The sequence below is a fragment of the Sminthopsis crassicaudata genome, chromosome 3, assembly GCF_048593235.1.
Source record: "Sminthopsis crassicaudata isolate SCR6 chromosome 3, ASM4859323v1, whole genome shotgun sequence".
Classification (NCBI taxonomy): domain Eukaryota; kingdom Metazoa; phylum Chordata; class Mammalia; order Dasyuromorphia; family Dasyuridae; genus Sminthopsis; species Sminthopsis crassicaudata.
This window is the reverse complement of record NC_133619.1, coordinates 340,544,748-340,571,692: the sequence shown is the minus strand read 5'-3', so window position 1 is coordinate 340,571,692 and position 26,945 is coordinate 340,544,748. Positions and strand designations below refer to the sequence as shown.

The following is a 26,945-nucleotide window of genomic DNA, read 5'->3' as shown; positions in this document are numbered from 1 at the left end:
TGTAGTGTTTGGTTCAAAGTAGGTACTACATAAATGCTTATTCCTTTCTCTCCCATAAAACTGAATAAGCTTAGAATTAGAAGGGACTGTAGAATGTCATTAAGTTAATCAATTACTTTTAAAGATGAGGAAACTGGCCCATAAAGATTAACCGAATTGTTCAAGGTCACTAAATGCTAAATGATGGAGACAAGATTTGCCTCTGACTCCAGATGCGGTGCTTTAAAAAAAATCCCGAATTATAATAAATAATAAACCATTATTATTAATTATGAAAATATTACATTATTATAAATTATACATTCCTGCTTAATAAAAAAATAGAATCTTATATATGTATATATATATATATATATATATATATATATAAGGATCCATCTTCAAAAACATTGCTTTAAGGAAATTTTGTGTTTCCCATTTGTTAATCAACTAAGTATTTATTAAGAATTTCCCACATACTCAGAACCAATGCAGGATAAGATATATATCTTATATATAAGAAGGAAGGAAGTTTGCTATCTAGTTAAAGAGAAAATGTTAAGAAATATAAAACAATAAAAGGAAACTCAAAACAGAAGCTCTTAGATGTTGCATTATATGATTTATAGCATGTATTTGTGTATAGGAGCTCATAAAAAATTGTTTTACATCTGTCTTCTGCTGTTATGCCTTTACTTTGTTTTAAAAGAAATGAAAATTGAAATGGAAACAATAGATTCATTCACTAATAAGCCAAGTTGTAGCAGAGTTCCACTATAAATAAAAGTCATCCCATGTCCTTCCCAAAATTCCTTGACTTAGTTCCTTATCTGTGGATTGCAGAATTAATGCTGATTCTGTGGTTGGGATTTTGAGGACAATACAGATTCCAAGCTCTTAAAGGTTGGCTCAATTTCTCCCTTGCACTGGGAGATGTTTGTGGTCCAGTATTGCCTTTATTTACCCAGCATTTTTAATCTGCCTCCTTTAAAAGAAAAAAAAATCTTTTCACATCCGCTCAGAGAAGATGTTAATTTTCTGAAATTAAACACTTAGCTTGATTACTGTTTTGTTAATTGCTGCATTCAAAAACCCCTGGTGCTCCTGCCTGTTTAACATGGATAACGCTGTGAAAATGATAGGCACAAAATTGGCCTGCAGGTGGACAGACAACGGCTTTAAAAAATCACCCACCAGCTCTCTACAGGCTCCTAGGAACCAACAGTGTTCCTTCAGACTGCGGACATGAGTTCATAGAGTCTAAGAGTCCCCAACACGCCATGGTGGCATGAAGGGAGAGGAGAAAGGAACTTAGTTTGAGTCTATTTTGGGACATTTGACATCAGAAAAATGGGAGTCATTTGAAAGCTTGTGAATGATTAAATCCAACCAAGGATCCATTGCTAGCATTCTTTCTGGGAAGCAAAGGAAGAAAGAGTGTTTTCCTTTCTTGTTTTCTGTTTCCAAGAAATCTTTTTAAAATATCAAGAGATTTAGATATAGATACCCAAATGTGTGTGTAGGGATAGGTAGATGCATGTCTATAGCTATATGTAATTACCACATTTCCTGCTTTGGTAACCATTAACAAGATAGTTTGAGACTAGTGTGATATTGTGGACATGGTGATGTTATTGTTTCTTTCTTCCTTGAAGTTTAGAACTCATTTCTGTGTTCTATTTTAGGACCTCTTCCTTTCCTTTCCTTCCCTCTCCTTCTTTGTCTTCTTCTCCCTTTCCCTTTCTTTCCCTCTTTTTTCATTCCTTCCCTAATATAATAAGTATATTATATATACTTTAAAGCTTTTATATTGAACCCAGCCTTTCTCCAGAACTTCATTCCACAACGATTCCCTGTTAGACACCACCAAATTTGATGACTTATTAGCCTCTTTAACCAGCATATCCAAAATAGAATACTTCCATCCTGTCCCCAAACTTCATTTTCTAACTACCCTTTTTTTGTTGAAGGAATCACCAACATTTGTCATGTAGATTTGTACCTTTCAATAATCTTCAACTCTTCCCTTTCCACCCTTCATATGTAGATGCTACTCTTAATAGTTCTATCTCCATGCTACCTCCAATATCTATTCATAAAACTACAATCCTGCTTCTAGTCTTCATCGCTTCTAACCTGGCCTATTGTGATAATATCTTAATTAATTTCCCTGTCTCCAGTCTTTCTCTTTTCCAATCTACTCTTAGTATAGCTACCAAATTAATCATACTAAAGTATAGATCTGACCATGTCACTCATCTGCTTAGGAAATTCCAAAGTCCTCCTCTTGCTCTAGAATGAAGTAGAAAATTATATCTTTATTTATTTTTGTAATCCTTCAGAATCCATTCTGTTTTAAAAAGTTTGAGGACCATAGATTGTAAAATATAGTTGTTAGGGCTTCCTCCAATGCTTTGTATATTTTTATTTTGTCATTTTCCCTAATAAAATTGAGGCTTTTATAGGGGAGGGACTCTTGTTTTTATATTTTTTATCCTAGACAACCAAACAATGTCTAATGGGCATTAATAATATATAAGCAATAATAACTGCTTGTTGAAGGAACTCATGTCTCTTCTCAGATTCTCAGGTCAATTAAGCTCTGATCCTTGCCTTTAGACAGACCCCAATGCAATGAGAGATAAGGTCCATATCTTTTGTTTTGAGCAGCATTGGGATGAAACTATTAAAAGTTTACCTACAGGGTTATCATTTTCAAATACTTCAAAAAAGTCAGGCTGATATTTGCTAACATATACCAGAACACCTAACTAACGACAGAATAACAAGGAAGGCTCATAATAGCTTTGTTCAGCAGTACAGCCATTTTCAGTGTAGGGAAAAGGTGCCTGATGTTCAATAGGACTGATTTCAATTCTCTTGGCAAGCTGAAGAGGATAGCTCTGACATTTGAGTATAGTACCTAGCAAGAGATACAAACACCTGCTTCTTTTTTTGAATATATGTGACATCCAAATTGGGTAATATACCAAGGTGAGGAAGTCAGTGAAATTAATATGTTGACATTGCACAGTTCCCCAATTCCTTTATATTGAAGTTGATATTTTTACTCTACTATCTATACTGTTGTAGTTAAGATAGTACTTTAGTAAAAAGATACAGGCATGCTTTTTTCTCATTATTTATTGAAGATTTATTTTTATTGATAAATTATTTCTACCTAAAAGCAAAAAGTTTATGACCAGCCTTCTGTCTACTAGTAATAAGAATAATTCTACCTAGGCTTTAAGTATTTCAACCAAATGTTACAACTAGCATTCCAAAATGGCAAAACAATTACTCATAATACATTTAATTTGTTTCTCTGGCTTCTACAGCTCTGTTGGATTTTCCAGGCAACCTGCTAACTCTAGGGACATCTCATGAAGAGATGTGGACAAGAACCATAGGATATGAGAAGGAATGATAGAGTTGCATCTGTCTTGGTGGAAATATACACATTCATGAGATTATAAATCCTTACAAATAAGACAGTATCTAAGAAAAACTCTATTTCATGCTACATCTAACAGACACATTATCTGAAGGATCAATAAATATTTAGGAAAGGAAGAAGGAACATATGTAATATTCTAATGAGGAAACTGAGTCATAGAGAAGTTCAATATTTATCTATATTAATATGACAAATCTCTGAGGAGGCTCAATTTGTAGTCCCTTAATTGTCTGCTGATTAGTTTACCTTAAATTACCAGATCCTCTACAAAATATATTAAGACCTATTTGTAATGTATAGTTCATTTTTAGATTGCCAGGTAGAATCTTGCAAATCCATAGGAAATCTCAATTCAGGATTCAGGTCAAGAAATAATGGATTTAATTTTTAAAAATTTCATTGAGTAAAATAAAGCCTGAATTTAAAAGCAATTACATTAATAAAATGCTTGCATGTAAAACAGTGTGGCACTTATTTGAATAATTCTTTTAAATTATATTTTTTACTTCACTAAATTTTTAAAAAATTAATAATCTTATTGTTTTTAAAATATTGAATTGTGTTCTTCCCTGCATTTTGGTAAGTATTAACTGGAAGCTTGAAGATAGGCCAGTCCACTAGGAAATGAACTGGTTTTTGCATCTCAGTCTTAATATAAATATTTAAATTGTAGAAATGTAATATTGTTTTAATATTTAATTATTGGATTTACATAATATCTTTTTAACTTCAAAGAGCTCAATATATTACAACATTATAAAACTTCTTTTCAAGTCCAAAGATTATCCCTTTTACATACATAGCCTATATTTAACCAAGGAATAATGCAAATTAGGTAATTTATTTAAAGGTGCCAGTGGTTTCTACAGGTTTTTCTGCCTTTGTGTGTGTGTGTGTGAGAAAAATAAAGTACTTATTTCTATCTATGTCTGAGAGGTTAGGATCATAGGACCATAGATCTAGAGTGAGAGTGGAGGTCAGAGGTCACCTAGTGCAAACCTCTCATTTTACAAATAAGGGAACTAGAACCCTAAGATTGTGACTATTCCAAGATCATATAGGCAGAGGCAGAGGCAGAACTTGAATTCAAGCCATCTGACTCTAGAGCCAGTTCCTTCAAGGCTGTCTCCTATTTTTCAAATGAACAATCTAAATAAATAGCACCACACCTATGGTGAAAAGCAAAAAGCTAATAAAGCAAATCTAGAGAGAAAAAAAATCTATGTTTTGGTGACTGATGATGTTAATGTATCCTACATCACTTGTGTGTAAATAGATATTGGATCTTCCTAATTTTTTTTTTTTGGTGACTTTGGTGGGGTGGAAGGGGAATCATCAAATCAAGGGGAAACTTACACAAAATTAAATAGACTGATACGTGTTTTATGAACACATTGTCTTCTGTGCTATCATATTCTGGATTCTGGGCTTTTTTTCTCTTCATCATAATTTACTTGTTTATTACAGTTCAATGTCCCTTTTCTATGCCTCCATTTTTCTCTCTTCATAATGGAAAAAATGAACATGTTATTGATATTGATATTAAATCTGAGACATACATTGTAGAAACTTAGATGTAATCAGAAGAAAAAATCACTTCAAAATGTCCTATATTAAAGATGTTCTTAGAAATTCAACATTTCTGCTTGTCTACGCTATGAAGGGATATTTTTAATGGGTATGTCATAATTGAATGAGTTAGGAAGTGAAAACAGGCCAGATTTCAAGATTCAAATATTTCAGATGTGTTATCTAGAAGAGCTCAATTCCCTTGAATATTTACCCTTTTGCTCCACTTCATTTATTTATTGTTATCTCTTTTAGAGATGTACTTTAGAGATGTATGATTGTATCTCTTTTCTCCCTTATTTCCCCTTCATTTCAATCTTTCAAACATATTGCTTCTTGCTTTCTCTGAGTTATAGTGGACAAAGAAATCATGCTCAAACCTTAAGTTGCATCTAAGTGGAACAAAATAAACAACTGTCTTGGATAACAAGTCTTTTCCATTTCTACCATGTGTCTCATATACATCCTTTCTACTCACATACTTTTGTGTCTCCAGGATCACTACAATGACCTTCTAATTGGTTTCTTCCTTCAAGTCTCTCTCCTCTTCAATACATCTTTCAGACAGCTGCCAAAGTGATGTTTCTAAAGCACATTTCAAAACATTCACTGGCTGCTCATTAGCTATAGGGTCAAGTATAAACTCTGTTTGATATTTAAAGTCTTTCACAACCTGACTTCAAGCTATATTTCCAACCATATTATATATTTCTTCCCTCTGCCCATTCAGCATTATAGCCAAATGGACTTCTTGCCATTCCTTGCCTGACATTTTATCTCTGTATTTTTGTACCATGATTGTAATGTCTATTTTACATTTGCTTCTTCCTCATCTCTGTCTTTTACAGATCCCTGAACCTTGAATCTGATCTCAAGAATAACCATTTTACATAAAGCCTTTTCTGACTTTCACCCAGTTTAAAATGTTGCTTCTCCAGGCTGTCTTTATATTTTCTATGAGTATGTGTGTGTGTTTGTGAGAGAAAGAGAAAGAGAGAGAGAGAGAGAGAGAGAGAGAGAGAGAGAGAGAGAGAGAGAGAGAGAGAGAGAGAGAGAGAGAGAGAGAGAGAGATATCTCCCATAATAGCATTTATATTCCTACAGGGCAAGGACTGTTTCATTTTTAGTTTTGTATCTCCAGTGCTTAGTACCTTAACTCAGCATCAAATAGGTGCTTCAGAAATCTAATTGATTGATTTCTGATATACTCAGAATCCTTTCCAAATAAGATGACCATATCATCAATTCCTGGCAAAATCAATGATCTCTAGGAAAATGAATCTACAACACTTTGAAGTGGTTGATTCCAGAGTTTTATATTAAGTGGCTTGACTGGGACCAAATTGACACCTTTCTTTTCTATTTCCAATTTTTACTATTTTTGTTTCAAATTTTGGATTCCAAATTCTCTCTTTCTTTTTCTCTTCCTGTCCACTTCCCCAAGAAATAGTCAGATATAGACTATATGTGTGCAATTATGTAAAACATTTCCATATTAGTTACTTTGTGCAAGGTCCAAACAAAAGAAAAAAGAAAATCAAAAGATACAATGTATCAATCAGTATTCAATCAATATCAGTTTTTTTTTCCCCCTGTGGAGGTTGATAGCATGCTTCATTATTAGCCCTTTGAAATTGTCTTGGATCATTATATTGCCAAGAATAACCAAGTCATTCACATTTCTTCCTCAAGCAATATTGCTGTTATTGTGTACAATGTTCTCCTAATGTTGCTTACTTCACTATATATCAGTTCATGTAAGCCTTTCCAGGTTTTTTTTTTAATCATGCTGTCTGTCATTTCTCATAGAGCAAAATCTCAAAGATATCAAGGGAATCAACAACGTATAGTAATTCTGATTTCTTTATTTGAAAAATGCTCTGTTCATTTATCAATTGGAGAATTACATGTATTTTTAATAAATTTGACTAAGTTCTTTATCTATTTGAGAAATTAGACTATGATCAGAGATGCTTATTGCAAATTTCCCCCCAGTTTTCTGCTTTGCTTATAATTTTGGTTACATTGGAGGTTTGGGAACAAAAGCTTTTTAAATTTTATATAATCAAAACTATTTAGTCTACATTGTTGATGTTTTGTATATCTTCTTTGGCACTAAATTTGTCCCTAAACCATAAATCTGACAGATAAACTATTCTATAATCTCTTAATTTGTTCATGGTATCACATTTTATGTGTAAATCATGTGCCCATTTTAATCTTATTTTTTATGTGGTATGAGATGTTGGTTTATGTCTAGTTTCTGCCATACTGTTTTGCAGTTTTCCCAGAAGTTTTTGTCAAATAATGAAATTTGTTCCAAAAAGTTGGAGCTTTGTGCTTAACATAAACAGATTATCACCATTATTATCATCACCATTTAATATAATGTAATTTGTATCAAATTTATTACACTTATTCATCACTTTATTTTTAACCAGTATCAGATTGTGTTGATAACTATCACTTTAAAATACAGTTTGAAATCTGCTATAGGTAAATCATCTTCTTTTACACTTTTTTTCATTGATTCCCTTGATATCCTTGTAATTTTGTTCTTCCAGAAAATTTTTATTTTTTTTCTAGCTCAAAAAAATATTTTTGATAGTTTGATTGGTATGACATTGGATAAATAGATTAAGTAAAACTGTTATTTTTATCATATTGGCTCAACCTGTCTTTGATCAATTAATATTTTTCCAATTATTTAGAACTGACTTTATTTGCAGTGTTTTATAGTTGTGTTCATTTAGTTCCTGCATTTGTCTTGCCAGGTAGACTTTCAAGTATTTTATACTGCCTACAGCTATTTTAATGAAATTTCTCTTTCTATCTCTTGCTGCTAGTTGGTAATGCATTGAAATGCTGACGATTCATGTGGGTTTATTTTGGATCCTGCAACTTTTAAATTGTATTCCTTTTTCTTCTCTTGTTGCTGTAGAAAACATCTGTAATACAATATTAAATAACAGGTGAAATAGGGCATCCTAACTTCATCCTTGATTATATTAGGAAAGCTTCTATTTTATCCCACTTACATATAATGCTTGCTGAAGATTTTAGATAACTCCATTTATTCTTATACTGTCTAGGGTTTTTAATAGAAATGGATGCTATATTTATTAAACACTTTTTTTTTTCTGTAGCTATTGAGATAATCATATGATTTATGTTGGTTTTATTATTGGTATGGTCAGTTATACCAATTTTTAAAATATTGAACTAGCCCTACATTCCTGATATAAATGCCACCAGGTATGATCCTTGTAATATATTGCTGTAATCTCTTTGCTAACATTTTATTTAAATTTTTCCATGAATATTCATTAGGGGAATTGGTCTATAATTTTCTTGTTTTGTTTTGGCCCTTCCTGGTTTGAGTATCAGCATCATATTTGTGTTGCAAAAGGAATTTGGTTAGACTCTTTCTTTGCCTATTTTCCCAAATATTTTATATAATATTGGTATTAATTGTTCATTAAATATTTGATAGAAGTCATAATGAAGTCACAAATGAATCCATCTCCTGGAGATTTTTTCTTAGGATGTTAATTGATTACTTGTTCAATATCTTTTTCTAACTGGGCTATTTCTTCTTCTGTTAATCTGGATAATTCATATTTCTGTAGATATTCATCCATTTCATTTAGACTGGCAATTTTATTGGCATATAAACAGGCAAAAAATAGTTCCTTCCAAGTGTTTTAACTTCATCTTATTTGTAGTGAATTCACTCCTTTAATTTTTGATATTGATATTTTGGTTTTTCTTTCTGTTTTAAAATCAAATGAACTAATAATTTATCTATTTCATTGCATTTTTTTTGTAAAAACAGCTTCTAGTTTTATTAATTAGTTCAATGACTTTGCCTTACTAAATTTTATTAATTTCTTCTTTGACTTTTCAATATTTCCAATTTCATGTTTAATTGGGGATTTTTAATTTATTCTTTTTTCTAATTGACTGTTTTTTAGATGCATGCCCAATTCATTGATATTTTTCTTTATTTTATTGATGTAAGCAATTAGAGATATAAAATTTTCCTTAAGTAAAGCTTTGGCTACATTCCACAAATTTTGGTATATTTTCTCATTTTTGTCAGTTTCTTTAATGCAATGATCCATTGTTTCTATGATTTATTTTTTTAACTACTTGGGTTTTTTAGGATTATATTATTTATTTTAAAATTAATTTCAATATCTTTCCATTTTCTATTATTAAATGTAATTTTTACTGCATTATGATCTGAAAAGAGTGTGTTTAGTATTTCTGCTTTTCTGCATTTGGTTGTGAGGGTTCTATGTTATGTGATCAATTTTGTATGGGTGCCATATATTGCTGAGAAAAAGATTATATTCCTTTCTTTTTCCCATTGCTTTTTCTCCAGAGAACTACCATATTTAAATTTGCTAAAATTTTAGTCATCTCCTCAATTTCTTTCTTATTTACTTTTGGTTAGATGTATGTAGTTCTGAGGGGAAAGTTAATGTATCCCATTAGTATAATTTTATTATCTATTTTCTGCTGTAACTGATTCAATTTGTCCTTCAAAAATATAGATGCTATACCATTTGGTGAATATATGTTTAAGATTAATATGACTTCGTTGTCAATGATATTTTCAGCTAGATATAGTTTCCTTCTTTATCTCTTTTAATTAAATCTATTTTTGCTTTCATTTTAACTGATATTATGATTGCTACCCTTTCTTTATTTTGAATGAAGCAAAATAGATTCTGCTCCAGCCCCTTATCTTTATCCTATGTGTATCTCTCTGCTTCAAATGTGTTTCTTGTAAATAATATATTATAGGATTCTGGTTTCTAATTCATTCTGCTATCTGCTTCCATTTTATGGGTGAGTTTATCCCATTTACATTTATAAAATCCTAACTGTGTATTTCCCTTCATCTTATTTTTCTTTGCTTGTTTATCTCCCTTCCTCATTCCCCACCCTTTTCTTCCTCATATGTGTTTTACTTCTGATCATTAACTTCCCCAATAAACCCTCCCTTCTATCAGTTCCTCTCTCCCTACTGTTATCTATAGGGGAAGTTAAAAAAATTCACAGTTAGTGTGAATCTGAGGTAGGATTTGAAACCAGAAATTCTTGATCTCAAGTCCAGATGTTTTCAGAAGAGAAGATGAGGCTGGTAACTTTGAATAGTTCTCCCTCATTTCAATCCAATTCACTTGCATGAAATGACATTGTCTCCCTGATGTTATGTCCTTCAAGAATGAAGGACAAACAACATCTATACACCCACATATTTATCAGAGCTGTGAGAGAATCATTGTTCTTTACACTGGAGGAAAAAAAATTAGCTAAAAGTTAGGTATGATCATGACATGAAAAAACTCCTAAATATGAAGGATCTTAGTTCAGATCCTGGAATAGTTACTATTTATTTAAACAGTCTTGGACAAGTTCACTGAGACTGTTTTTTCATCTGTAAAAAAAAAGAGGCTGGTGGGCTGGTCTCTAAGACTATTTTCAATGCTATATGTGTAAAGATATAATCCAATTCCATTCAATGAATAATTATTAAGATTATTATATGGAAATCATTTTTCTAGGAACAGAGATAGAATGCTCTAAAAAGCTTATCCTTTAATGGGGAGGGGAGGAGAAATATGTCCAAATGTAATTGACATATAAGAGGTTATCAAATAAAAGCAAAGGAAAGAATCATACAAATTATTATTAGGGGTCTAAACAATCAGTCAATAAGTACTTATTATATTTCAAGCACTGTATCAAGTACTGAGGATACAAAGAAAGATTAAAAAAAAATCTCTTTCCTCAAAGAGCTTATAGTCTAATGTATAAGACAACTTGCAAACAATTATTTATCAACAAGCCATATATTTTGTATAGAATAAATTGGAAATATTCAAACAAGGGTAGGCATTAGAATTTAGAGGGATTAGGAAAGCCTTGACTTTCATATAGAGTGGGGGTTGGGGAGAAGGATATGGCTTCATGGAAGAAGTAATGGCTTTAATAACGTGCTCCAGAGTGAATTTTGTGATCAGAAAAGTATAATTGATGCCCTTTAAATGGAGATCTTGGGGATGGAAAAATCAGATTGTATACAGGCCCCCAAATAGATTATTATTAGGATGATGGGATTACAGGGCCATAGATTTAAAGGACCTTAGAAATGATCCAGTTCAAACCTCAAATTTTACATATAAGTAGATCAAGTCCCAGAAATTTTGAATAATAGACTCTTGATAATTGCCTCTTTTGGATCTTTTTTTCAGGAACTTCCTAGTCATGCTTTACTTTACTTTCCCTTCCCCATCCCCACCCCAACTTTCCTTGCCAATAGCCTTTTTGTCTTATGTTCCTACCCTTTCCTTCCCTATCTCAATCTGAAGTTCTGAGACTTGAACTATGATCAAATCAACTCTGCCATTGTTCTTAGCTGAAGTGTGTCAATTTATTGTTCCACTCATTAACTTATAATGTAGAACAAGATATCCCTTCCTCTTCCATATGCAATACCTCTCCTATAGAATGTAAACTCTTCAAGAGCAAGGACTGCCTTTGCAGTATCCCTAGTAAATAGCATAGTCATTGGCCCATAATAAGCTCTTAATAAATGACTTTTCATCTATTCATTTGTTCATTTGATCATTTATTCATTACAAGGTGACACAGGTAATAAATGACAGAGCTGGATTTCAATCCACATCCCTTGACTCCAATTCCAAAACTCTTAGCAGTGCCTAAAGCATGACATCAATTCCTTCCAATCACTAGGTTTTGCAGAGAAACAAAGTGCTAATTTTAAGGTAAAGTTATGCAAGAAAACATCACAACCCATACACGTGTACAACCTCCTTACTCTCTGGATTTGAGCCAAGCAATGGATCTGAGAAAGCATTCAGCCATTCCTATCCTTTAGGGGACACTCAGTCTAAATCTGAAGATCTCAAAGGGCAACTTTAATCTGCCAATTATGTTTTGCAGATGGCAATGCCGTAATATACAGCATAAATGAGGGGAAGGATCAGGATAAGGATCTTTGGACATTATGAATATATATATATATGCATATATGTATATATATACATACGTACATATGTATATATATATATATTTATATATGTATATGTTTTATGTTATGACTAAAATATGTTATAATCATCCTCAACATATAGTAACAGCAAAACACATTTGTAAAAAAAATTATGGTGATGGATTGCACAATTTAGATTCTTATAATAACATTGTAGAAAAAAGAAAGTATAGGTATTATTGTATCCATTTTTATATAATGAAGAAACAATGTCAGAAAGGTAAAGAACTGGAAATGTTTCATTTTGATAGTGATATGGCTGAAAATAAGAATTTGAAATCCAGTTTATGGAAAACACTGTTTATAAAATGAACTATTTCACAAAGTAGATAGGAAATATAGCAAAGTAGAAAAGGCCTGGGTTCCATAGATGGGAACCACTTCTTCAACTGGAGGAATATTCATGGATTTGGGAAAAATGAAGTATCCTGCCATTTGTCCTTCATTTTAAAAAGTTTCACTAACTTTGTTATTGCTCAATGATAGGAGAAAGTCTTCACAATTCTCCCAAGGCAAACTTCATGTTTCTTGAACCTGCTTTAAATACTTAATTGGTGTCAGAGGGAAACATTGAAAAAAAAGAGTATTTCTGTTTTTCTGTTGAGTGTATTTAATTATATATTCCTTTTACAACACCAACCACCTCAAAAAGATCTCTCTCATTAATCTCCTAAGTCTATCTGCACTGTAAGATGGACGAATGGGGTTGAATATGAATGATGCATCACTTAAATGGGACAAAATAAAACAGTCCATGATCATCTATGTACCTCTAAATAAAAATGCCTATGATTTTTCTAGGAAAAAGAAAAGAAAAGGCTTGGATTCAAGTCTCACCATTGACACACTATCACTTACTGGCTGTGTGACCCTAGCAAGTTACATAAATTCTCATTGTCCTCAGGCAGCTCTTCTTTGTAAAATGCAAAAAAACAAAAACAAAAAATACCCCTATGCAATGGTAGAGAAAGATCTTTACTTGGAACTTTCTATACAATGAAATCACAGGTCTAGGAAAAGCAACAACATAAAAATAAAACAAAACAAAACCTTCACTTAAGTGGATGGTAAAATTAAGTAATAGGAAACAGGACTGAGAAACTATGTGATGTTAGCACAAGAGTATTGAATAGACTCCTAATCCGAGGTCTGTAACTTTAATTATATAAACATGTCAATTTATTTTGCCCACTACTACTCCTACCCCAAGTTTCCTTATCTATAAAGTGAGTTATTTGGATCAAATGATCTTCAAGGTTCTTTCCCACTTGATCTCCTAAATGACTTGCCCAAAAAAGCTGAGGTAGACTAGCATAAGGAATAAAATGCTAGTTATGGAGTTCATTTCTGCACTGAGGCTAACTAATTCTGATTATAATCCTCTGAGCATTCATTTTCTCATTTTATAATAATAATGTGATATTTATTATAATATATATTCTATTTATACATTATATATACTATAAAATAAATTAATATATTCAGAATAAATATTATATTATATTATGTTAATATCACACTTTGTATCTGTAACTTTAGGGAAATCATTGCATTTCCCTGGGTTTTCAATCCCTTAACTGCAAAATCAGGGAGTTGGTCTGAATAATCTCTCAGGTTCCTTCCAGCTACTGAGACTTTTGAACTAAAAACTAGGTTTTTTGTTTCCTACTTCAGAAAAATATCATACTCTTCCACTAAAAAGATTTAAATAATGAGCAATTACTGACAAAGAATACACCTGTGATTGTTTACTATGTAGAAAGAGGAGTATATGAGGTGTTCAAAAGAACTGATACCTTTGATGTGAAGGCTTGTAGGTCCCTTTTCAGGGCTGCTTTTCCTTCTTTGGTGTCCACCTGATTAACCCACCTCTCGCCTTTAGCTCCAAAGAGATTTATCAATTCCAAACCCCAATAAACTATCTTGAGAGATGGACTAAACCAGGTTGAAGGTAACTGATAGGCCTCAAGCCCATCAGAGGTAGAGGAGCATCTGCTCCAAGCATGTGAAGACCTTTCCCAGATGAGTAGATAAATGAGAATAATTTGTTCCAGTGGCCATGAAGGCAGCTGAAGCAGGTGCTGTGGAGTGTTTAGAGCTTGGTCAGGCATTGAAGACAAATAGATCATACAGAGGTTGTTATTATTCTTTTTTATCCTTTCTTCTCCAAAAGGACCATGACATCAGGGAGGTGATAATATGACATGCAAGTGAGCTGGATTGAAGTGAGGGAGGGAGGGCTGTGCAAGATCACCTGCCTCACTTTCCCGTCCAGAGCCATCTGGATCCAATGGCAAGACATAGGTCAAATTGTCTGGAAATGGCCCTGGATGCAGTGGGAGACCTTGGCCTTTTTAAGCTAAGTTCTTCAACAGGTCTCAATATGACTCAGGCAACACCCAATTAGTGATTAAGGCTAGGTAGCAAATGAGGCAAAAAAGAAAAATCTTCTCTTTCACCTGGTCAAAATAAAATCTTAAAAAAAATCTGGAAGGGTTTCTGGCTAAAGCAGAAATGACTAAATCAATCAAAATCCAAACAATGACCAAATGGTGTTTAGCCTAGGATCCAGGTCATCCACTGTATCCCAAGCTATCACTGGTAGCCTTGACTTTTGTTATGTCACTGGATTTCAATGACTCAGGAAAAGAGAGTGAGACCAACATCTTTGTGCAATCCTGCCTCACTTAAATCCAATTTATGTTCAAGTCAAGTCACCACTAGGGATGCCATTGGTTCTCTACAAAAATGAAGGAAAAACAACTGTAGAAACAACTGTAGAAAAAATACTCAAAATCTGTCATTGGAAATCCAACTGACCTTCCCCTTTCTGTCTCCCAAACAAGCATCCTTATATATACCCACTTGGCACACATCTTTGTTTTCAGTCAACATATAACTCTTCTATTTGTAGTGGGTTATCCAAGTGTCACAGCTGAGCAATGATGAAGCTCTCTTTAAGGGCAAACATTCCCATGATAAAATGCCAGCATGTCAAAGGAAAGATAGCAGTGAAGGTAGAGAAGGAACTGAAGAGACTGAAAAAGGGAGAGTTGACCAGAAAACAAAGAATGATAGAGGTAGATGGATGACAAAGAATTTGAGAAATTTATCAATGCATAAGCAGATAGATGGAAATTAAAAATAAATATTTGTAATACTCATGTATTTCCTCAGATTCATCATGGAAGGCACATGCATAAATTAGCAGATGGACAGTTTGGGAATAACAGGGGAAAAATGGAGAGAGGAACAGAAATAAAAGCTAATAGATCTAAGTGGCAGCGCATGGTTAGAAAGTTTGAAATGACGGCCAAGCACCAACATAACATGACAGTCTGACAGAATTCTTATTCCCAGAAGCTAGGATACTAAAATATTTAAGCCAGTTTTCTGCTTTAAACTCTCCAAGGGAAATACTGTTAACAAAGGCTGCCCGTGTTACATGTTCAACATAATGCAAGAATTATCATTTCCTTTTTTTTCTCAGGATAGATTGTAATGACCTTTGTTTCCATGGCAGTGAAGGCTGTGATCACCAACTGGAGGGTTCCACACTTCTACCTTTATTTTATCATTCCACATGTATGCAGAAAAAGAGTGAACATACACATACATATAAACATGCACACATGAACATACATACACACACACACACCACCTCAAAGCAACCATCTGCACAGTAAAAACTCTCCTATAACACCTCTTTTTCTTCTCTATCTTGACAATCAATTGCCAAGAATCATCTACTATCAAAGATGCTTAGCATTTAAATAGACAGAAAGAGACCTTGATGGGGGAAGGGGAAGTAAAAGAATAGGGAAATGAGGGGAGGGGGGAACAAATAGAGGAAGGAAAGGAAAAGTATATTGGGAAAGTAGGGAATGAGAGAGGAAAGAAAAGGGGAAAGATTAAGAATAGAAGAAAAAAGGAAAACCTGGAGGGAGGAATGAAGGAAACCATTATGCTTATAGTATTTCTTCTACCTTATAATGCCCCCCAAATTTTTCTCTATTGAAATACTACTCTTGTTCCAAGGATTAATTCAAACCAAAGGCCTATGAAAAGGCCTTCCATGATCATTCTTCATTTCCTATCATGGAAAAAATAGATAATGATATAAACCACTCAGAGCAGGATCTCTCATGTCTCGATAGAGAGCCAGGCTTGGAGTTAGGAAGTCTCATCTTCCTGAGTTCAAAGCTGGCCTCAGATACTTACCAGCTGTGGGACTCTGTGCAAGTCACTTAACCCTGTTTGTTTCAGTTTCTTCATCTATAAAAGAGTTGTAGAAGGAAATGGCAAACCTCTCCAGTTTCTTTGCCAAAAATGGAGTCAAAAAGAGCTATACACAACTAAAACAAGTGAACAACAACAACAACATGTGCCAGAGAGATAGATTTAATAGCTGGGGATTGGCTTGAATAGCTTTTGGGTTGGTGTAAACTTCAATTCACTCTTGAAACCATCAGTAACCACCCTGACCTCAATATGGTCCTTATTATATATTCTCTTGTGTCAGAGTTATTTCATTATATGTCTTTATGAATCTTTCCACCTAGATCCTAGAAAACAATGAATATGTCTTGTGTAATGTTCTATAATTATTTTTGTCTTGAAAACACCCAGCACAGATCCTATACAGTAAGTAGTGTATAGTATATATTCCATAAATATTTTTGAATGAATGAGTGACTGAATGAATAAATTTAATGGAAAAGAAATTAACTGGATTAAGGGCAGAGAATGAGAAAAAATGAAGAGTATAATTAATATTTGAAAACAAAAGAGATATGAAATAAAAAAGCAGAAAAGGAAGATGTTTTATGATTTCTTTTTAAAAGGAAAATGTAGGGTAATCTAGTCTCATAATTTGAGTTCTCCAGGAACATCGCCAAATTCCTTCCAAGTAACATATGAATACAATGCTATGTATTTATCTTAAGCTTCTCTGGAAATCATCTTTAGTTAGATTACTATTAAATTAGGGTTTATGTACCTGTGATTAGAGCCTCTCAATCAATGCAGGCACATGCACAAGCACATTCAGTACAGTATATCACATGTAATAAGTGCTTGCTAAGTCTTTTCATCCATTCATTCACTCGTTCAAAACATATTCATTGAATTTATTAATATGCTAGAAATTGTGCTAAATTCCATACCCTGGGCATTCTATTTTCTGTTTATTTTGCCTCATGAGTTTCATGCTTAAAAAGAAGAAATTCTCTCACAGTTTCATATTGGAAAAAAAATAAGTGAAATATGTATTATGTCTTCTGCAATATTGAATACACTGCTTTGCTATCCCAGTAGATTGCTGAAAGTCTGATGTATCATCATATTATGAACTATTTATATATGCAAGAAAAGTCTTATTTTGAATGTTACTTCTCCTGATGAACCAGATGAAGCAAACCAATTAACCATAGACACATAGACAGAAAGACAGACAACAAGACAAAACACCAAAGAAACACATCCTGTGTCTCTGGGACTCACCAGCTTGATTTGTAGTGATGTTGACTGAGACATGCTGTGGGGGGAAAGGACTCTTTCCAGACACTCCATTGATTGCCTGGATGTCAAAGGTATAGGGAGTGTGGGCCCAAAGGCTGCTGATGAAAACCCGGCTTTCAGTTAGACCCAGCTGCCTGGGAACAAACTCCACATTGTCATCACAACGGGAACAACTTCGGCGATCTGCCCGGCATTTTTTACAGACAATGTTGTAGGTTACATCGTCGCGCCCTCCTGTTTCTCGTGGTGGATGCCACTCCAGAATAATGGATGTCTCATTGACGATGGAGATGACATTTCGGGGACCTGAGGGAACACCTGTGGGAGGAAAGGATTGCTCAAAGATTATTCCTTTGGATAGAAAATTTTCTTCAGGCTTTCATAACTACACTTTTTATATGATTATATGGATGCGTACCTCACCTGAGAACACCTCATACTATTTTGTCTATTTGTTCCTCTCTTCCTAAAAAAAATCTAACATTTTCACTATTAAGGAAGGCTAGAGCGAGACTATCCAGTTTTTTCTTATGTTCTTTATAAAATTATCACTCTGGGCTCCTTCTCCTTACATCACTAAAACTTATAATATGATGACTGATGCTAGTTTCCTGTTCATTAAGTCTCAATTCATAAAATGGTAAAAGATGTATAAAATGATCCATCTTGTTATCTTAAGTATAAAATTCCTGAAGGTAAGATCCAGAAAGTTTTTTTTCACTCTAACAATATATATTCTATATACTTATTAAATGACAAATTAAAGAATTACTCTGGATCAGTGATCCTAATATTATTTTGTGTTAGTAGTCCTAAAATTTGTTTTTGTTTTTTCTGAGGCAATTGGGGTTAACTGATTTGCCCAGAGTCACACAGCTTGGAAGTATTAAGTGTCTGAGGTCAAATTTGAACTCAGATCCTCCTGACTTCAGGACTGCGCTCTAACCACTGCACCAACTAGGTTCCCCTTAGTCCTAAAATTCTTAAAAATTATTGATGATCTCCAAGACGTTTTGCTTATATTATCTATAGATATTTACTAGGGAAGTTAAAATGTATAAATTTTAGATGCCTATTTAATAATTTATTTAAAATAAAAAACAATATCAAATTAACATAACACTTTTTTATGAAAAGTAACTACATTTTCAAAAGCAAAAACATCATGAGAAAATTGGAATTGTTTTATTTATTTTTGCAAATTTCTTTAATGTCTGATTTAATAGAAGACAGTTGGATTTTTATATCTGTTTCCAAATTCAAACTATTATGATAATATTGTTTTGGTTAAACTATATGAAGAAAATCTGTCCTCACACAGATATGTTTTGGAAAAAGGAGGATTATTTGAGAAGACACATACCATCTTAGTATTATTATGAAAATAATTTAGACATTGGAGACTCTCTGAAAGGATGACAGAGATCTTCAGAGGTCCATGGACCACATTTTGAAAATTGATCTAGAAACATACATTTTCATTGCGCCTATTGTGATTTGCGTGTTCTCATTTCCTCTCCCTCCTTTTCCTTTGCTTCATCATATTTTTGCTTTCTCAGAGCTATAAAATGATTTGGGATGCAATCACAGAGTCACAGATCCACAAAGAATTACAGAAATCATCTAATCATTGAACCAATTAATCCACACATATATATTATGTCTACAATACGATAGGCACTGAGAATACAAAGAGAAAAAAAAGTAAATTGTCCTGCCTTAAAGAAGGTTTCATTCTGTGGCTGGGGTGTGGAGGTGGAAATAGGGTGACGTATGTATAAATGGATATATACAAAATTTAGGGCAGGGCATAGAAACTGGACCCAAGATATTACTGATGAGGAGCTTACACTAAGGGACTTCCTAATAAAGGAAGTTAGGTAGTACTTTATTGAAATGTATACTCTAAGAGTTGCCCTTATGCTGAGAATGAATGCTTTGTCCAATGTCTTCTTATACATTACTCCCTGACACAAACTTTTTAATCCACTGTCAGTGGCTTTCTGGCTGTTCCATGTAATATTGATTGCTCCATCTTGGCTCCAGGTAATCTCTCCAGATGTCCTCTCTGCCTGGAATATTCTCCCTCCTCTATTTAACCACTGAACTCCCTGTCTTCCTATAAGGTTCTGCTAAAATACCACCTTTTACAGGAAGCCTCCCCCAGACCCTTTAAATTCTGGTGTCTCCTCTCTGTTAATTTTTTTCCTATTTATCCTGTATATACTTTGCTTTTTATATATTTGTTTGTATGTTGTCTATCTCATTCGATTGTAAGCTCCTTGAGAACAGGAATTGTCTTTTGTCCCTTTTTGTTTCCCCAATGCTCAGGCACAGTGCCTGGTGCATAGTAACTGCTTAATAAATGTTTATTAATTGGTTGATTGCTATAGTCAGTATATATCAGAGATCAGATGTCAGCTAAGTTTTTTTTGTTTGTTTGTTTTTTCGCCCCAAGACCAGCTTTCTGTTCATTTTGCCACATTGCTGCCCTATACAAAATATATGCAAAATAAATATTTGTTTGTTTTGGGGAAATACATGGCAGTAGGTAGGGATGGTAGAATGGGTGAAGGGAGATGGAGATAAGGAAAGACCTTATATAAAAGATTGTACTCTAAATGAGCTTTGAGGTTACCTAGGGATCTTAAGCGGTGGAGGCAGTCCAGGCACAGAGAACACTATCTCCAAAGGCTCAGAGATCTGATATTGTGTGAGGATCATGTGTGAGGAGTAGCAAAAAGGCCAGAGTCATAAACTTTATAGAATGTTATAACTGGAAGGAAATTTGATATCAAGTAATTCAAGTCTTTTTATTTTAGAAATTAATAAATTGAGGCTCAGAGCAGTGGAATATCTTAACTTAGGTCAAAGTAGACAGTGCATAATAGAGTTTATCCATCTACTATCTCATTCACACCTTTGTTTTCTAGGTAAGAAGAAGAAGAAAGAACTTGTTTTCCTTCCACAAGGGAGTCACATAGATAAACATTCCTAAGCATGGTATCATTAAATTGGAAGCTCAAAAAGGTCAGGCTGGAATATCTTAACTTAGGTCAAAGTAGACAGTGCATAATAGAGTTTATCCATCTACTATCTCATTCACACCTTTGTTTTCTAGGTAAGAAGAAGAAGAAAGAACTTGTTTTCCTTCCACAAGGGAGTCACATAGATAAACATTCCTAAGCATGGTATCATTAAATTGGAAGCTCAAAAAGGTCAGGCTGGAATATCTTAACTTAGGTCAAAGTAGACAGTGCATAATAGAGTTTATCCATCTACTATCTCATTCACACCTTTGTTTTCTAGGTAAGAAGAAGAAGAAAGAACTTGTTTTCCTTCCACAAGGGAGTCACATAGATAAACATTCCTAAGCATGGTATCATTAAATTGGAAGCTCAAAAAGGTCAGGCACCAAAACCATCTCTTTTCTCTCTTACCCCTTCGAGGCAGATTATAGGGAAAATTGTTCATAACAGGTAATAATAATAATAATAATAATAATAATAATAATAATAATAATAATAAAACAATAATAGCATTTATATAGGACTTTAAGTTTTGCAAAGTGTTTTACAAATATTATTTTATTTTATCCTCACAGTAACTTTGAGAGTTAAGTGCTATTATTATCCCATTTTATAGCTGAGAAAACTAAGTAAGGTAGACAAAGGTCATTTAATGACTTGCCTATATAATGCAGTTAGGAAGTATCTAAGGCTACATTTGAACTCAGCTCTTCCTGATTCAAGATCCTCTAAACGTAGTTCTTGATGCTTATGTCTTGTGTCTTGGTGAATCAAACCACCAGTACCACTTGATCACCTTTCCAATCAAGATAACACAGGATCTTCAACCTAAGAGCTTAGGAAATGGTACCATATGGTATATATTTCTTCTAGCCTGAGCCCCTCAGTTATCATTGAGAGAAAATCACTATGGAAAAGAATGTGCTTTCCTTACCTCTACTCAATCTTAACTTCTGGCCACATGTTGCTGACAGGGAGGTAAGTGAAAGAATCCTAAGAATGACACCTCACCTGCTTCTAGCGCAGTACCCTCAGACATCATGCTGAGAAGTCATCTCTGTGGAGATGTAGCCTGGCAACTGCTCCTGCAGGTACTAGAGCCATAACTTTTCAATATCCAGAAAAGGAACTTGCCACCAAAATCCTTGGCACTGCCAAGTGGTCCAACCTCAGAACCCAATATGATTTTATCAGTGGAAATGATACTAAAGAAGAGACATTAAATCTGCTTTGCTGCTGGTGCCTTGGAGTCACATAGCCTTTCTCTGACATAGAGCTGAAACCATCTGAGTGTTATCTGTGTTGTTAGAATGAATTCCTTGGAGAACAAAGGTTGTCTTGCTTCCCTATTTGTATCCCAAGCATTTAGCAGAGTGCAAACTGTTTAATAATTTAAAAAAGATATATACCCTTTCATTCATTCATTTAAGCCAAACATCACCAGGTCTGTGAGGAAATCAGAGGATGGAACTCTGAATTATATTCATCCATGCTTACTTACCCTAAGTTTGGCCAGGGTACTTAGCTCTTACAGATATATCTACACAGTCCAACCAGGTCTAATATTCTCATAAGGGGAAGGGAAAGGGAAAAAAGAAAAGGAAAGGAAAGCATCTAGTATGTGGCAAGCACTTTGCTAAGTGCTTTACAAATATCTTTTAATCCTTACAACAACCCTGAAAGATGAGTGCTATTATTATCTCCAAAGAACAAAATCATTGTCTATAAAATCTGTGTTAATCTGGAATCCTGGAATTATTCACCAAATCTCACACCATCTGATGCCTCCTCAAAACTGAAGGTGAAAGAGGGAGAGTGAATTCCTAGAGACCAAGATGGTGATCATAACACCCCTGAGAACTGACCTCTATAGAACCAGAGGAGTTCTGATGTTTGGGAAACTCCTGGATAGAAAGTAAGGGCTTAATTTCTTCAAAGTAAGGATATAACAAAGCTGTTTTATGGAAAGTCCCCAGTTGCTTATAGAGACAATGTTATTAATGAAGAAATGGTTAGCTTGTGAAATAAGAATTATGGAAAATACATTGAAATCTACTCCTTTGATGATAGAAGACATTGCAAGTACATGTTGGTCCTACCCAATAATAGATTTTGAACCCCCAAGCTATTCTTTCCAGACTTCTCAGCTAAGAAGAAGAATAGAATTCATCTCTGATGATTTATCAGTGCAGCCTTCTCACCTGGAAAGAACATCAGCAAAATCAACTTCTTTCTGTGACTAAGAGTATGAATGTAGGAAGGCCATCAATAATATCCCCAATGAGTGGCCATTTGATCATCTAGTACCTTTTAAAAAGCAGTACCTTTTAAAAAGCACTATTCCTAGTGAATAGAAACCTGGTCTAGAAACCAGAAAAAACCTAAGTTTGAGTCTTTCTCTGACATATTCTGTAATCTTGGATAAGTCATTTACCCACCCAGACAGCTCTATATATTTTAAATTGTGAAGAAAGTGCCAAGTTTCTTTACCTGGGAATTTTTCTCTTTTTAATGAAATCACAAGTCCAATTCCTATCCCTGTCTCTATGGTGGGTTATTTGTAAAAGCGATACCTTTGGGGGCAGCTAGGTGGCGCAGTGGATAGAGCATCAGCCTTGGATTCAGGAGGACCTGAGTTCAAATCTGGTCTCAGACACTTAACACTTCCTAGCTGTGTGACCCTGGGCAAGTCACTTAACCCCAGCCTCAGAAAAAAAGAAAAAAAAAAAAGTGATACCTTTGTCTCAAGTGTTCTTTGTCAGTCATATATCCCTGAGAAAACAATAATCTGCTCAATATGCCACATTACCAAGCCAGTGGACATGGTCTCAAGAGATGAACTCTTCTTTCAGAGAAGAAAAAAAGGAGTTCAACCATGAGTAACAGGTCCCTGAATTTTCTCACTGTTTAGTGAACAGAAAAACAACATCCTCTGGAAATATCATCTTTGGACAGGAAGAATTTGCCCGAGCAGATGTTGATATTAGTAATGCATTCGGAATCAATTCACATGACACTCTGCAACTGAATGAGGCCGTGTGTAAAGTGGTTTATACTGGAGACAGGAATCAAATGCCGATGTATAAAATGAGGGAATAACAACCAGGTCATGGGGCACTGGGGAAGGATTATATGTTGAATCAGTCAATGACAAAACATTGTAGTAGAAAGCCAGTGTTAGATAGGATTCTATTAAAACATGAAAGAAAATCAGTCAAGTACTCTATGCAGCCCATTAGACCTGAGCTAAAGTACAATTTTCAGGTTTGCTTCTGACAGGGCAGAATTCATGAAGAATTTTTATCAGAGTCTTACAAAAAGCTTTCAAGAATTTCCCACCCATCTACATAACAATAAACAGAAAGATGTCCCTGAAATAATGAATAGTGAATAACTACTTGGAAAGTCCAATAATTTCACTGTTGTGTCTTAGATATATAGGGACAATCTTTGCTCACAATCTATACATTCTAATTTATTTTAACTAATTCTTGTTTTGAATATGATGGTATCATTAGATTGGAAGCTCAAAGAAGTCAGGCACCAAAAGTAAGAGTTGGAAATTGCAGGAAGGTAGATTTTGACTCAATATGAATAATTGTCTCACCGCCAAGACCGGGGTTCGATTCCCGGTCTGGGAACCAAAAAGATGAGAGTTAGGAAAGGGGGGAACCCCTTTTGGTTCAGCACAAGGATACATAGTTAAATGAAGTCTAGTAACAGCACAGAGTCCCCTGTAAAGGAATTTACAGGCCCCAAAACCTAGATTGATAAAAAAAAGGTTTGTTTATTGCAGAGTTTGGAAGTAAGATTAAAAGGTAGGAAAACACCAGAGCCAGGGTGGCTCCGGTGGGTAGAAATCCTTGACATGACCAGTGTAAGGATGCCATGCTTGGGACCTCTGCAAAGCGTGGACTCCAGGGTTGCCCTTTTATAATGGGGGCTCTTGGTGATCTTGAAAGTGGGTGGAATCCAGGCTCCTGGTGTGTTTTTACATAAGGAAGAAGCTGTTTGTGGGGAATGGAAAACCCAAGTTAGCTCAGATCTGGTGGGGGCTGGGGAAAGCCCGGATATTATTGGAATTCAAAAGGGTGCTTTTTGACTAGGATTTGTGAATCAAAAGATCCTAGCTTCTTCAGCCATGGGGGGTTGGAAATCGGAAAATAATCTTAAAGGGACCTCAACCCCCATCAAATTCTCTTTACTGGTATTCTTCAGGTGATAATCAGATAATGACTTACCATCTTAGATGGAATTTATATTCTGGATAAGAGGCTAGATCAGATAATCTGTTAGTTCTCTTCTTCTGAAATGACATGTTTATTTAACTTAACATAGCATAACTATACACAAATAAATCACTCAATTTAATTTTCAGAGAAGCCATTCTTCAAAGTAATTATTAATTATTTAACATTGGGTTATAGGCAAAATAAGGCTGAACAGGTAAAGGAAAGTTTAAGACTGATTGTAGTCCAATCCAGAAGGATATAGGAGATAAAACCACAAAGCCATATATAGGGTGATTTTTTATTTTGGTAGAAGTGGGGAATAGGAAAGAAAAAAAGCATCTTAAAAATATCATCTCATTAGATCTTCACAACAATCCTAGGAGTTGGTGCTATTTTTATTCTGTTTTATAGTTGAGGAAACTGAGACCAGCAAAGGTTTAACTTGCCCAGAGTCACACACCTAGTAATTAAAGATGAATTTGAATTCAAGTCTTTCTAACTCCAGGCTATTATCCAGGCTAATATCCAGTTCTATCTACTATACCACAGATAGGATGTTTTAAAGAAAAAGATACATATATGTAGACATTGGAAGATAAGTTCTCTGAGGGCAGGGCCTGGTGTCAATTTTGACCTTGTATCCCTCATACTCAGTGCAATATTTAATGGGTTGAACTCATGGGAGAGAGGGGCAAGGAGATGTTTCCCTGTGATTCATCAGGATTGTTATAGAAACAATTCATAAATTGTTCACAAATACAGAACTTCAATTCCCTAGTTATTCCTACAAAAGTAATATAGGCTCAGATCTTGAAAGAATTATACCAGGATAAAAATCAGTCCCAGCATCTAGAACTAAAGTGATCTTAGAAGTTATTTAGACCATACCACATTAGTTTGTAGCTGAAAACTGTAGCCTAAAGAGGCAAATTCACCTGATTAAGCTTAACTATATAGTAAGTGACTAACAGAGCTGGGATTTAAATCCAGATCCTTTGACTCCAAATAGTCATTGAATTTGGAGTCAAAGGATCTGAATTTTTCAGGTATTAAGCAAATCAAAACTTGAAAAACATTTAAAATAAAATTAGTGCTTATTTTGATCACGGTCAATCTAATTTACCTTTTTTCTTCTATATGTGAAACATTTCATTATGGTAGGGAATTGCCAATGGAAAAAATACCTTTTTTGATATTTTGGGCAACTGCCTGATTATAAGATTAACTGAGGTACTGAGAAAGGTTGGTTGATTTGCTTAGTTACATAACCAATATATGATAATATTTAAGACTTGAACTTAGGTCTGGCTAACTCTGAGAAACTGGCTCTTAATATACTATAAAAGTGCCTCTTGTTAGTTATCTTTATATTATGAAAATAACTTACTCTTATTGGAAGGGCTGTAAAATCATATAGTCCATTAGATTGAATATAGGTCAGCTTAGAAATTTGTATTTATAGGATTCTCCTCAGTGTCTCCTAGAGATAAGTCAACAGCTTCAATCAGAAATTTGAACCCCAAATAAGACCTGAGATCAGAGAATTTAGAATTATGAAGGATTGTAAAGATTTATGATTCCAACCTCTTTCTTTTACAGATGATTAAGGGTCCAATCTTAAGAGGCGAAATGATTTATCCAAAGAAACATGAGTAGAAAGGGGTAGCTGGAATTCAGCTCTCTTGACACTAAATCTAGGATTTCCTTCATTGAATCAGATTGTCATTTAAAGGACTTCTCTGATGTATATATTTCTCTCCTATTTCCCTGACCTTTTTGCCTTGGACAAAAATTAATATTATGACCAGATCAATGAAGCTCAAAATAAACTTCTCCAAAGAAAGACTCCAATCTAAGATCATATTCTTAATATTTGTACTTTTGTACTATGTTAATTCAGAAATTGGACATCTAATTTTCCCCAAAAGTGAGAGCAGCCAAGATGACTGTTAGTTTGTTCTCTCTCTTTCTCTGTCTCTGTCTTTTTCTGTGTATGTGTTTCTTTGTGTGAAAGAAACAGAGAGACAGAGAGGGGGAGAGAGAGAAAGAGGGAGAAAGAAAGAGAGCCAGAG

The 26,945-nt window shown here is 34.2% G+C and overlaps 1 protein-coding gene across 1 annotated transcript in view; it reads right to left on the bottom strand.

Annotated features, from left to right (window-relative positions):
* EPHB1 (EPH receptor B1) overlaps nucleotides 1-26,945 on the bottom strand; it is a 430,280-nt gene that overhangs the window by 157,405 nt on the left and 245,930 nt on the right. The window contains 1 exon segment of the mRNA XM_074302116.1: nucleotides 17,595-17,930. Within this exon segment, the coding sequence (XP_074158217.1) occupies nucleotides 17,595-17,930 (336 nt within the window).